Source organism: Castor canadensis, chromosome 6 (genome assembly GCF_047511655.1).
Source record: "Castor canadensis chromosome 6, mCasCan1.hap1v2, whole genome shotgun sequence".
NCBI classification, from domain to species: Eukaryota; Metazoa; Chordata; class Mammalia; order Rodentia; family Castoridae; genus Castor; species Castor canadensis.
In genome coordinates this window covers 67,092,945-67,107,702 of record NC_133391.1, presented here as the reverse complement: position 1 = coordinate 67,107,702, position 14,758 = coordinate 67,092,945, and the positions used below count along the sequence as shown (strand labels likewise).

The 14,758-nt window shown below is 40.1% G+C and overlaps 1 protein-coding gene across 2 annotated transcripts in view; it reads right to left on the bottom strand.

Annotated features, from left to right (window-relative positions):
• Positions 1-6,096, bottom strand: part of Adamts19 (ADAM metallopeptidase with thrombospondin type 1 motif 19) — a 276,147-nt gene extending 270,051 nt beyond the window's left edge. For both annotated transcript variants that reach the window (XM_074076627.1, XM_074076628.1), the window contains exons 1-2: positions 5,888-6,096; positions 4,658-5,319 (exon numbers count right to left, since the gene is read on the bottom strand). In XM_074076627.1, coding sequence (XP_073932728.1) covers positions 4,658-5,319; positions 5,888-5,978 — 753 coding nt within the window. In that variant the 5' untranslated portion in view covers positions 5,979-6,096. The remainder of the gene's footprint in view (positions 1-4,657; positions 5,320-5,887) is intronic.
• Between the last annotated feature and the right edge of the window lie 8,662 nt (positions 6,097-14,758).

The window sequence follows — 14,758 nt, the reverse complement described above, 5'->3', positions numbered from 1 at the left end:
AACGTTTTCCATGAATATGTATCTGCTCTTATTCTTCTGGGCACTGCATTTCTTTTACTCTATCTGGTCTATTATTTTTGATGGTTCGTGTCCTATCAAGTGTTTGACAGCTCTTCTGTACAATTCATTTTCTTAAAAGTGTCATATTCTTGGATGTTAGCTCATCTTTTTATTGGTCTCTGCTCATCTATCTGTTCTGACTCATTTAGCAATGCTCCAGCTATATTGGAGATAGAGGGACTTCATGCGTACAAGTAGATAATGCCTCACTTTTGAGAACAGAGCCTTCCTATGCATAGGGTCTCACCAACATGTCCAAGAAAGCTCTGCTTTTATTCTTTCTGCTCTTGCTTAGGGTCACACATGTGGCATCCACTGTTTGTCATAATTAGACTCAGAACAAGCGATTCCACTGTTGTTCTATGGCTCCCTTCTGCTCACTGCATTCCCTGTGCCTGGATGTTCAGAAGTGCTTCTGGCATAACTCCTGCCATTCACAGATGTTTTCTGATGTCTATATGTTTTCCATTAGTCCAAGCCAAACTGACTTTAGTCCTTCAGGAGATATTCAAAATGTCTGATGTACTGATAGCATTCTTTTGGAATGATGCTTTAGATTTGTTTAGAGTACATTTTCCATAGTTTCTAAAATGTAGCTTTAGTGAAGAAGGTAAATATATGAGGCCAGTCTGTTGTTTTAATCTTTTCATTTGGACATTGATTTCATTTGTTCTCCTTGTTATGCACTCTCGTTCCCAATCCCTCCCTGACACCTGTTCTAGCACTGGTTCTTTATACTTTGTACAAAGTGGAGACCCCAAATATTAACCTGTAAAATAATTGCCACAGCATAGAATAAATATTTTGATTCAAGTAAAAGGGTATATCGCAAAACAACAACAACAAAAACACAGGAGTACAGATTTGGCATCAAAAGCAAATCAAAATGTCTACCAACGTATAGAATCATTTTATTTGTTTTTTTATTAAGACAGGGTTTTTCTATGTTGCCCAGGCTGGCCTCTAACTCTTTATCTTCCTGCCTCAGTCTCTAGGTTTGCAAGCAGGAACCATCATGCCCAACTAAAACTCTTAATTTAAGTAGCTCAAGTGGTAATAGATTTAGTAAGCCACTACTTATCCTGAAAAAGTATTCAGCATAGACAAAGTAGATACTGACCTATTTTACTTTAGCCCAGTGCTTAGATGTTTTTAAGTATTATGTTGGTTCTCAGCAAGCATAATTGTTGCACTGTTTCACAGAATTTAATTCTTCCAAGGCTATCATTTAAAATATAAAGTACTTCATATGTTATATATTATCATTGAGTGATTTTTACTTAAAACCTACTACAAAACAGACATCATACAATGTCTAGGAAATGAAAAGAAAGGAAGGAAACAGTGCCATCTCAGCACCTTGAGATCGAGATATATGTGCACATACCTTGTTCCTTTGTATTTCCTTGTTTACTTTTGTGAATGGCAAATTAGGGTGAGAGTGCCTTGAAACATACCAGTGCTTCCTCACCTTCTTTTGTGTTTTCTGTATCTGTCTTAGTCATAGAGTTGTTCAATAAAGGCTTGACTCATTAGTATTATGATACTAATCATAATAATGTGTGTGCATCCAATCTAATATTTTGCTCAAATAATTTAATGCTCTTAAATTTGGGGGAAGAGAAATGACAATACTTCATAGATAGGTTGCTAGATTTATGGGTGTAATTTGTTTGTTCTATAAATAGGGAAAATGAAATCCAGAAAGATTAAGTACTTCGATGAGGTAGCACTTGACCCTGTCTCCAATGTCACTCTTCCTTTTACAACACAAGTTAGATTCATATCTGGAGAACAAATTGGCCAACACTCTGCAATACCAGGTAGCTAATTACCTATTAAACATTTCTTCTGCAGACACGTTTGGACCCTTTTAAATATGTAATAATCCAGAAGCTCAGTATTAGTAGGCAAAACAGAAAGGGGAACAGGATACTTAGTGATCTGTCTTTTCCTGAGCAACTGATAATAAAAATACTTTTACTAAGAAGAAAAATAGTACTGCTAACCAATTTAGAAATAATTCATTCTTTATATAAGGATATCATGATGTCTTCCATTAGGATTATAGGATTACAGAATTCTAGAAACATAGGCTAGCAATAAATGGATCTTATGAACATCCAGTTAGACAGAAAATGCCCACATTTTAGCAGATGAGGCCTTTGAGGTCTTGTCTCAACAGACATTTTAAGATCATCTCTTCCTGGTGCATCTTCTGGCCTTGTCACAGAGTTTTTTTGTTTGTTTGTTTGTTTGCTTGTTTCTGTTTTGTCATTATCATTCCCCTGAGGCTCTGCTCTTCCTTCTGCATACAACACTCTAGCCCATTTCTTCCTGGAGAAAACCCCTCCATGCTTCTGAATCCCATTCAACTCTCTGCTCGGGAAAGACTTGTCCAGCTCCCCTAGCGGGATTTTACCGTGAGCATGACATTGGATTTGTCATGCTAGCATGTCATTGTTTCATGATTCCTTGTGTCATAGTCTCTTAGACATGGTGTCCTCTCATCTGTGAGGCCCTGAAGGCACAGAATTCTAGCTCTTACACAAGACATAGAATACATTTAACACCCAATAGGATTCTAAATTCACTATCAAAACTTTAATTCAATCATCCATTTCATTTATGAAAGAGGGAAGGAACTTATCATTATCAGGGAACAATTCATTGCCAAAATCCAGGTAATAAATTAGGCTCTCACTTTCCTAATCCACCAGCTCATAAGGGAAAGAGACTGGCCTGGCAGACTGGAGTAACAAACCCACCTTCCTTGGCTATTTGCCTAAATTTTTACTCAAAGTCTGACTGCAATACTGTATTGCTGGCAATGTCAGTTTTCCTCAATAACAAAGACTTCCCAGTTCAGAATATATACATGTGTGGCTAATAGGAAAAGTGAGCAAAACTTCAACATGCTAAACAGGGAGGTATGTCAAACTCCTATTCTGTCTATGAAAAACCTACTCATAATTCTAATTTTGCTCCCTTAAGTATGGAGAGAGGGCAAAGCTCATTTGGAAAATCTGACCAAAAGCCCACATTTTCAACACAGTGAAATGCTTTATCCCCTATCGCTCTCTTACCACACCAGTAACTTTCTTTATGCAATTATTTAATCCCCAAAAGCTAGTGGACAATGAAACCCCACATGTTTTCCCCAGTGAAGTTCCACAGAAAACATTTTTAAGAGCTTTTCATGTAGTTTTTCCAAGCCAATTTTTTCACTTATGCCTAAAAATGTCCATCTTTGAATATTCATCCTTATGAGAAGGTGGTAAAATATAGGCTCTCTCCAACAATTTACATCATCTAACCACGGGACTTGAGGGGGCATAGGTAAAAATTTCCAGTTTCATGTTGCTCGGCTTTTTAACTGTTTTGTTTTGTTTTGGTTTTGCATTCCATGGCTTTGGATGACAGGCTATGGTGATATTTTCTGTTATCCATTGTTGTTGGATTTTTCTCTAAGTAAGCAAGTTGCTTTCTCATATAAGTTTTTGTAGGTTTCATCAATGGCCCACCAGGAACAGCAACATGAAACCACAAATTGCATGGGTATTTTAGGTGTATTATGAGTTTTGACTTAAATTATTAGCAAAGACCACGGTGGTGATGGTTGTAACAACAATATGAATATGCTTAATGTCACTGAACCACATATAAAAATGATCAAAATGAAACTAAAATGGGAAGTTTTATCTTATGTGCATTTTTTTCATCTCTTTCCTTACACAAACTAAAGGTCAATTTATGTAAGGTAATACTTATTTCAAACCCTGGGTCAAGGCAAAGGAGCAAAATCTAATGATGCACAAGTGACAGAGTAAGTGACTTTTATGTTCCCAACAGGCTCTCAACCTTGCTACTTTCTGACACAGAATGGAGAGAAGAAAAGGAACTGTTGTCAAATGAAATGTAAACCTCACAATAAAATGTTAAATCCTGGAACCATAATTCTTTGAATACTGATAGGATTCCAACGTCCTCCATTAGTCAACAGTCCCGGCTTTCATTGACTCCCTCCCCACTCCTATGGTTGACATGGACAGTGAACAGGTGTCTAGTAAGGTTGTGGATGTATTTAAATTCCAGACAGTTGTCAGAGCATAATTCCCTAAAGAACTGTTCTGACAACTTTGAAGTAGGACATAAAAAAGATGTAAGATGATAGGTGAGGAACTGGAGGTGGGGGGCAAACATGGAGGAGATTCATCAGAAAGCAGATTGGATGATTTCAATCTGCTAAAAGACACCACGTAGTGGGCTTATTTTAGAAACTAGAACAGAGAGAAGTTGAATCACTGGCAAGAACTAACAAGAGGCAGAATTTCATATAGTGTTCTCGAGAAATTCATAATCACCTAGAAGGAGAAGGTCATTAATACACCCAATTAGACTTCGGATTCACTTCATTGCCCTGGAAATATTCTCTAGAAGCAACTGATGTAGATACCTGGGTGATGCAGTGTAGGCGAAGTTCAGAAGTCACACACTGACCAGGGAGGAGGAGGTGCATGCAAATCAGCCTGGCGGATGGGGGTGGGGAAAGGAGAGGAGTAGCCGGGAAGGTGGAGCGGGGGAAGAAGGCGCTTACCAGGCCACCTCCACAGGTGCTGAAAGAGGCCAGCGAGCCGGGGTGCCGCAGCACGGCCCCGGAGTAGAAGCAGGCGGCGTCGGGCGGCACGGGAGGGCGCAGGGCGGCTGCTGCCCGGGTGGGGCCGGGGCCTGGGCCTGGACTTGGCCGCTGTTCCACGGCGAAGCGCTGCGCCAAGAATCTGCCGTCTCTTCGGAGCAGCAGGTACAGGTCCCGGGAGGAGGCCGGGATCCTCAGCAACACCTCTTCGCCATCCGGTTCGGCTTGCTGGGCCGCGGGCGGGGTCGGGGGCGGTTGCGGAGGCGGCGGCGGCTGCCACGAGGCCGGGGCGCCCGGGGTCAAGGCGGCAGCACCGCTGGATCCCCGTGGCAGCTCCTGCGATTCAAGTTCCTCGTCCTCCTCAACTCCTGGTGGCGCCGGAGGCCGGGACCCGGACTCGGACTGGCCCTCGGCCGGCTCCTCCAGCGGCGCGGGAGCCACAGAACGCACCTCGCGGGAGCTCCCAGCCAACTGCGCCCGGGCGCCGCCGCCGCCCCCCGTGCCGCGCACCCAGCTCGGGTCCACGCTGCCCCCGCTGCCGCTGGCCGCGTCCACGGGTTCCCGGCGCCAGAGTGCAGGAAACACGACTTCCCACTCCCCGAGGTCGGGGGCAAGCTGCAACCCTGCAAAGCGAGGCAGGCAGAGAAGTGCGGGACTTGAAGTGCTGCGGTTCCTGTAGCCCAAACATTCCCAGGCTCCCAGTCTGAGCAGATACACCGCGCTCGCTGGAATGCAATGCAGACCACCCGTCCAGCCCCTGAAACTCTTGAAACCCTTGAAGTCTTGCGATCAGATTACAGATCCCAGCATTTTCAGAATAAAAGTACGATGATGTTGGGGTGGGAGAGGGAGTGAGGCAAGAAAGTTTGGTGACTGCACTTAGCTGTTGAAACTGGTGCAGGCTCCAGCATAAGTGTGATTTCTAAAGTAAATATGCCAGAGCATACCTCCGAATTTACCTTCGGGTGCTATAAACGTACCTTTTCAAATCAGATTTCACAAATGGTTAAAATGAGGCCGGGAGAGCGCGCTTCCCTTCCCAGCTTCATCCCCCTCGTCCACACGGGCAAACTCCGTTTTATTGCTACCCACGGAGCTCCTCTCTCACCATGCACCGGTTGCACCAGCTATGCCTACCCGTGTGTTCTAGGGAAGTTCAAAAGAAACCCGCAAAGTCACCGAAGAACTTACCTGACACGATCCCATTCGATAGGAACCCCAGCTGGTAAAGGAGGCAGCAGCAGCAGATGTGAGCCAGGCGCATCTCGCGACTCGTCTCCATGCGGCGCTCCCGCGGCTGCGGCTTGTCGCCCAACGCACGCCTCCTGCGCTATCCACCGCGGGCGCAGCCACCTCCCCGGAGCGCTAGGAGGCCAGGCGGCGAATTTGCCCAGGCCCTTTGTCTGCCGGGGGTGGGGGTAGGGGGCCTGGGGGGGGGGGCAGGCTGTGTGACTCCCGGAGGCCGCCAGAGCACGGGCGGGGGTGGGGTGGGGGAGGAGCGGGGGGAGGCAGCTTCGGCGCCCGCAGCGCTCCAACTCCCTGGCGAGTTAGGTGATGAGTCTATTTTCTGTGACTGGACGTTGCAGTTTCCTAAAAGCCCAGCAAGCTAAAGCTGGAGCCCCACAGGACCGACCCACAGTGGGCCGGGAGGCGCAGGGCGGGCGGTGCTGCCTCAGTGCAAGGGGAGGATTGCACGCGCGGCCAGGAGTGCTGTGGTGACCCAGCAAGAGGCTCGCTGCCTGCACCCGCGCTGAGCAAGGGGAAGCTGATGCGCCCAGTCCCAACGACTCTGTGTGCCAAGGTCTTTTAGTGCGTGTGAGGGAATGAGTGACAGATGGGCTAGGGTAAGACTGAATTCGCGAAGTGGAGATGTGAAGGAGAAAATCAAGCCTATCTAGTAATAAGGGATCAAGGCGTGCATTTGCGGACAAAGGTCCCAGAACACCGCACACGTGCTCACACGCTGGGTAGGGGTGGCTTCAGGCCCAAATTCCCTCACCTGATTCCTGATTGGCCATTCTGAAAGGCCCGATTTGCATTCCACCTTCTGCTGTTACCCCCCATCCCAGCTGAGGTGCTCTCAGGTAGCAGTTTCTCCCTTCCTATCCAGCCCTCTTATGCAGACTCTTCCTTTTGTTCAATTCTACCCTCACCCACACAACATTCAAAGCAAAACTTAGTACAGACGTGAGTACAGAGCTGCAGCCTCATTTACCAAAAGCCTTTGATTTGTCTTCTCATCTTTGTCTCCAGGAATTTTCTAAGCTTGGAGATAACATAATTCATCAAGAAGTGTGCTTCAAAGATTCCAAGGACAGTAGACACTCTGACATTTCAGAGCACCTTATCCCTCCTTATCTTTTTGACTCCCTATCTGTCTTTTCTCTTCCTTCCTAATAAAAATCAAATTAAGAAGATCAATGTTAAATACTGTATTCTAAAAATCTAGAGCCACGTGAGAGTATTTTGCCTTTTGTACTTTATTTTGTACAATAAAAATATATTTTTTCCTCTTTCTGTCCTCTTTTTGGGCAATTCAATACCAAGTATTCCTCTTCCTTAGTTACACCTCCACACCTCTCCCTTAACCACTTCAAACATTTCACAACTAACCTTCCATCTGCATGTCTGCACTAAGCCAGATATGGAGAAATGAGTTCATGTAAATTAGTTTTAAAAAAAAATCCAGCACTAAGCTTGGTTCCCCACATCCTTTGTTGTTTTACCTTCTGTTCAAAGGTGACTACTATGCCTTTAAGGGAAGCAAAGTATCTTATTTCAAAGAAAGCCATTGTTTGTATAAGCTGGGTCCTGGAATACTTTCTTTGAGTTGTCCAGTGTTTGAAAACAGGAAGACACTGTAGGTGAGTTTGTCAAAACTTCTCTGTTTGCAAGACTTGGGTTGTAAAATCTCTAAACCTGAAGGGTGTGAGCTCCCAGGTGCTTAGGAAATATCTGGGTTACTTCGGATCCTACATACTTGTTTTCATGGAATTCAACCATACAGACTTTAAGCAAAGTATTAGAATTAGTTTATTTTAAAGTATAACAAACTATTAAAACTGAAAGCTAATTTCAGTAAAACATATCCATTAGAATATAAGTCTTAAGTTGTTTCTCACATATATTTAACAATGAAGCAGAACTAGAACAAATGCATATTAAATTACAGAATAAATTTGTAATTTCCTGAAACTAAATGAGCTGTACTATAAATGTACTAATACACACAGGTTAGCAATGTACTTTTCCATCCCTGTTATTTTGTTTTCCTACTAGTACAAAATCTCTCCAGTCCTTCATGGAAGATGTTAATGTTAATTGTTAAAATGGTTCTAATTCCCAGCTACCTCAGCTCTTTTTTCCCCACTTGAAATAATGTTATAATTTATTTGTATATTTTTAAAGGCCTTTATAAATTATTTGGATTACAATGACTTGTGTAGTTATAACGATTTCTTTTGCATATCATTTTTCACATCACCCAGACCAATTCAACAATTTACATTAAGTAGAGGTGCAAATTCTCCAGGATGCTTTAGATAGTTATGGAAATTGATTTCTTGGTTACTTTTTTTTATTAGCTTAATTCCTTGATCCAGAGTTAATATTAGCTGCTAATCTTCCAGCCAGCATAATTTATCTGGTTTATAGGCAGATCAAGTATAAGAGAGAAGTGGTGTGTGGAAATTTTCTGTGCTCTATCTAGAGGAGACATAGATGTCAAAATAAGAGCATCAGCTAAAGTGGATTTGAGAATGTACATGGGGCAAGAATGAGCTGGCATGATTGGGAATTGAGGAAAGTGGGTGTGGTGAAGTAGAGGAGAAAAGGCAGGACTGTGGCATATGTGTGTATTAGAAAAGAGCAACAGGGAGAAATAGGTTAGTTAGTCAGGTCACTACATATGTCACCTTGTTCTCAGAGCAAGGACAGAGCCGGAAGAGGTAAGTGGCAAAGCATCAGAGTAAGTGGAACCAACTTTCCTCATGCACAAAGGTGCTCACATGCTGCATTTTATAACCCAGACTGCTCTATAGAAAATTGGGTTTGATGCTTACAACCATTCCTTACTCTCATTCACTGGCACTGAACCTCTCGCAACCTGAAGCTAATCTTAAAACCAATCCCTCCCTCCCAAAAAAGAAGACAATCTTAAGAAAATACAAAGAACCCTTTCACTGAATTGCATGAGGATAACAACTCCCTGTAAAATGCACAACTAAATTGAGATCAAGGCTTAAGCTAATTCTGGCCATGATGGAATAACAGGAACCAGATTTTAACTCTTAGCTTAAGCAATTAGAAAACAGAATGTGTAAAACAATGGTTTTCAGACCCTGAACAACAGACAGCTTTGGGTTGTAACTGATGAGACAACAGACACAAATAAAATTATCACTACAGGGAACAGGCAAGGAAAATCAAACAGCTGAGTAAAGCAAGGTAGTTAGAATTTACAGAGTACCAGAGAGGAGTGACAGTGCACCAGTTATCTATTCCTGCATCACAACCTTAGCAGTTTAAAACAATGAACATTTATAGTCTCACATCTTTTCTGAGGAATCTAGGGGTAGCTAGCCTGGGTATTTCTGGCTCAAGGTCACTAACAGGGTTATACTCAAACTCTTGGCCAAGACCATCAGTACCAAAAACTTGAGTGCAAATAGAAATTCTGCTTTCGAACTCATATGAGTGGTAGCAGAAAACTCACAACCTGTTACATCAACCTCTCCATGGGGCCATTCATTATACCTATTCCCTCAGAGCAAGTAGTCTAAGAGAAAGGCCACCTAAGATAGAAGCCACAGTCTTTTTATAATCTCATAAGTAACATGCCATCACTTTTATCATATTCTCTTTCTACAAAGGAAGTCACTAAGTCCAACTCACACTCAAAGGGAAACACATTAAAGAATTTATGAATACATTTTAAAAATCATCACTATTTTCCCCTGGCATATTTATATTCCCTCTAGAGGCAAACTATATCATCCCTTCCCAAGACCCTCAAAAGGTTCATCCTATTAAAATATCATCTGAAAGTCCACAACCACACGTCAAAGTCTTTTAAGATGTGCATTAATGTCCCTGCTGTAGATCATCAAGTAGAGATCCTTGAATTTTGGCCCTCTCCTTCTATAGACCTGAGGAACTAAAGGAACAATTTACTTACCTCCCACAAGTCCAATAAATTCTGGAGTGGCAGGCATAAGGTAACTACTAATACATATTTCTGCACAAAAAAGAGGAAAGGAGAGACAGAAAAGAGCCACAGAGTCATAGTTACATGAATGTACACATGATAAAATTTCATAGAAATACATTGACACATACAAATTGATAAAATACAAATAGGGCCTTCAATTTCCTACTTTTGATAATGTAATATGGTTACACAAAAGTTATCATTGGTCAAAACTGGATGAAGGACAAGTGGGAAATACCCATATTATATTTGCAAGCTTTTGAGTGAAAAATTATTTCAAGATAAAACCTAAAGTAATGCTTTTTCAAAGCACTTTGGGCTTTCACAAGCACTCACTCTTATCATGCCCATTGCCCAGTGCCAAAGCCACTCTCACAGCTTAAGTTTTCATTATAGCAACACTTATATCAAGGTGTCAGCACATCTGCATTCGTTATGTCTTGCTACATAGCGAATTACCCCAAATGTAGTATCTTTAAAAAAAGCAAAGGCTTATTTCTCGAACTTTTAGTGTTAAGAAAGTGCTTATTTGGGTAGTTTTGGTTCAAGACTTCTCAAAGGAATGCAATTAAATTATTTTTCTGAGTGACAGGCTATACAGAGCCACTGAAGAAGACTGAGCTTGAAGGTTTTCGCTTTCCCTAGAGCAGATATTCAGAGATAGCAAGAGTGTACTCAAGATGGGAAGTACACTCTAATGACAGAAGTGACTGTCACTTCTGCCATAATCTACTTGTCAGACATGATTCACTGTATCCAAATCATAATTAATGGTAAAGAATTAAGTTCCAACATGTGAAGACAAGGACATCAAAGAATTTGTTAACATTTTTTAAAACTGTTGGTGGGGCTAAGAATTTTAGATGTAATTGTGTTCTGATTTGTTCATGCATTTGAAGGAATGACCCATGGCCTTGCAGAAGCAGAGCACTAAAGCAAACAACACTGTGTGTGCAGTGAGTAGTCCACCAGACAGACTAAGAGATCATCATAATACACGGGACATTAGATAGTGAGCTTAGAAAAGTGTCCCCTTAGTAGTGAAGCTCAATTAGACTTATAATTACAGGTGACATGGGATCATTCCAGCCAGGCTTAAAAGTAAGTCTCAAAATGATCCATTGGTTTCCAAGTAACTTAATTGCCTATGAGAACAAAGTTTATTGTCTTTAAAGGATAGTAACTTTAAAAACAGCAGCAATGTAAAATTCTCATTCTCTGGCATAAAATAAGAAATTCCATGCAAGCAAAAAGTAGAAAGAAATATGACCGATAACAAAGGGAAAAAAGTCAATTAGCAAAACTAGGTCTAGACATGACAGAAATGATAACATGAGCCAACAAAGACATTAAACATCTATTACAGATATGTTGCAAATATATAAGAAGATAAGGAAACAGATATAAAAATGACCTGAATTGAAATAATGGAGATGAAAATGCAATATTTCAAATGAAAAGCATCCTGGGTGGGATTATCAGCAAATTAGTCATTTTAGGGAAAAAAATCAGTGAACTTGAAGGTATAGAAACTATCCCAAGTAAAGAACATCTAGGAAAAGATGAGAAGACATGATTTAGCATAGTGAGCAGTGAGGGAAAAGGAAGATATCTAACAAGTGAGTAATTGGAGTTCCAGGAGAAGAGAAGAAACAGAAGTGAGAGCAGAAAGAATTTGAAAAAATAGTTTCTAAAATTTCCAACCTCAATGAAAACTATTATATGAGTATACCAGTATAATTTACCTAATGAAATTTATGCCAAGGCATTTCTTCATCAAATTGCTAAAATCAACAGATGAATAAAAAGTCTCAAAAGCATCCAGAGAAAAAAGACACTTTATATGGAGAAACAAAGCTAAGTATTCTGGGGAATATCTCATAAAAACCTATGCAGACAAATGCCAGGATAGCTGACAGATAGATAGATGATTGATGGGTGGAAGATAGATGATAGATAGACAGATGATAGATAGACAGATGATAGATAGATAGATAGATAGATAGATAGATAGATAGATAGATGATAGATAGATAATAGAGCTATATCCTAGGTAAAGTCCTTTAGCATATGTGTGTTTTATAAACATTTCCTCTTAGTTTCTCTTATCTTTTAATTTGCTAAACTATCTCTTGAAGAACAAAGTTTTTATGCTATTTTAAGTGGGATTTTTTTATTATTATTGTTGTACTGGGGGTACATTGTTTTTATGCTATTTTAAGTGGGATTTTTTTATTATTATTGTTGTACTGGGGGTACATTGTGACATTTATACAAGTTCTTATATAAAATATATCAGAGTTGAATTCACCCCATCCATCATTCTCCTTCATCCCCTCTCTCCCCATTCCTGGAATAGTTTCAACAGGTTTCATTTTTTCCATTTACACACATAAAATGTTTTGCACCATATTCACCCTCCTACACTGGTACCAACTGCCCGTATAGGACCAGTTCTACCCTCCTGTTCTCTGATTTTGTGAAAAAGATGACATTTTTGTTTGTTTAAGATAGCTTTACCAGGAGTTTCCTTGTGACATTTCCATGTACTTATATATGGAGTGACTCAAGCAGTAAGAGTTTTTGATTTTGTTAAACTCTGATTTATTAATTTTCACTTTATACTTTGTTGGTTTTCTATTTGAGAGATTCTCTTGAGCCAAGATTAAATCTTTTTTTACTATATTCTTTTGTATAACTTTTAAAGTTTTCCCTTTTGCATTTAGGCCCATGATCCATTTCAACTTAGTTCTTGTAAATGGGGTAAGGTATGGATAAAGGTTAATATTTTTACATATAGATATTCAATATCACTAGTGACTAGAGGAATACTCACTAACACAAATTAAAACTACAGGGACACAACGTATCACCCACTAGAAAAGATAAGATGAAAAAACATCAGCAATACCAAATGCTTGCTAGGAGGCGGAACAACTGAAACACTGCATTGCACATGTGAATGAAAAATAATAGAGTGTCTTTGAAAAACAGTGCGATAATTTTTTGTTTCTCAAATATCCATTTTTTGTACAACTAAACAATCCAATTCCTAGATATTTACTCAATAATAGTAAACACGTACATATACAAAAAACTCACCCTTGAATTGTCATACTATCTTCATCCATAATAGACAAAATTGGAAGAATCTTTATGTCCATAAACTGGTGAATAAATCAGTAAATTATAGAATATCTCTGCAGTGGAATATCACTCAACAATAAAAAGAAACAAACTATTGATTCATACAACAGATGGGTGACTTTGAAAAGCACTATTCTAAGTGAAAGAAGCTTGCATTTATATGAAAGTCTAGAAAAGCAAGACTAAAAAACATAAAAAGCAGATCAGTAGAAGAAGCCTGGGGCACAGAAGGCAAAATTAAAAAGTAATGCTGGAGGAGTGATTTGAGCAGTAGAGACCCGCCTAGTTGCCACAAAGCCCTGAGTTCAAATCCCAGTAGTGCCAAAAGAGTAAATACATAAATTAAAAGCAGTGGATCTGTAGCTGAGGCAGAGCATTTGTCCAGCATTTAGTACTACAAAAAAATAAAAAAAAGAAAGAAAGGGAGGAACAAAGAAATAAAGAAAAGAAGAAAAGAAAAAGAAAGAAGCTAAATGTGTGAGGCGACCAGTGTTTAAATTCTACCAATCATGAGTGTATGTTTAGGAAATACGGACCCTTCTCCAAGATTCTACAGGTTCATAACTGTCACTATCATCTACTTAGAAATTCAGACCATAAATCTGTAAAATCATTCTTGACTCATTCATCTTTTTTTTCTTTTTTTTTACTGCCCACATCCCATTGGTTAGAATGTCATGGACATTTTTTTTTCTGTAGCACCTAGATTCATTCCCTCTCTCTAGCACTTCCATTGCTAACCTGTTGCAACAGAAACACCATACCACCTTTTCTCCTTTTTCCACTTTTCTCCACCACAATTTGATCTTCACTGTGTAGCCAGAGTAATCATTTAAAATAGAAAAGAAATCTTCTATTAAAGTCCTTCAGTGGCTTTCTAGTGATGTTGGAACAAATTCAAATGCTTTTTTAAAAAGTTATTGTTGTGCTGGGGGTACATTGTGACATTTACAAAAGTGTTTACAGTGTGTCATAGTTGAATTCTTCCCTTCATCATTCTCCTTTCTCTCTTTCCCCCCATTCCTGGAATAGTTTCAACAGGTCTCATTTTTCCATATACACATGTGTATACAATACTGAAACTCTTTCAACAATACCTAATGGCCCTGTGAGGTCCAAGTCCTTTCTTATCTTCAATCCCATCACATAGACTTCCATTTTGGACATCTCTAAATTTTGACAGCAACCATGATTCTTCTTGCTTCAGGACAACACATGCTATTCCCTCTGCCTGGAACATGCCCCATCTTGTCCTGTATATTCTAACTGCTTCTTATTTCTCACATGCTTTTCTTCTTCCCTGGTGAAGCATCGCAAGTAAGTCTTACTCATTTGTGCCATTGTAGCACCAGGTGAATCTAGTGTTTAGTCATAATTGTCAGTTCAATATCTGGTTTGTCCAAACCCCTTTCACAATCTACTCCCTAGGAATAATCAGTGTTAGGTGCATACTTTCCAGATTATTGTAAAACAAAAACATACTGATATATGTCAGTATAATACTATATGATTGAAAAAATTAAGAAATATAAAATTACACAGTCTCTCTCTCTGTCTGTCTGTCTCTCTCTCTTCCTCCTTCCCTATCTCTCTCTCTTTGTCTCTCTCTCTCTTTCCTTTGAAAAGACATTCTAAATACCCTTGCTCAGCACTTGGGATAATAGGATTGTCTAATGTGCTGAAAGCTTGTCATTCAAATCATTATT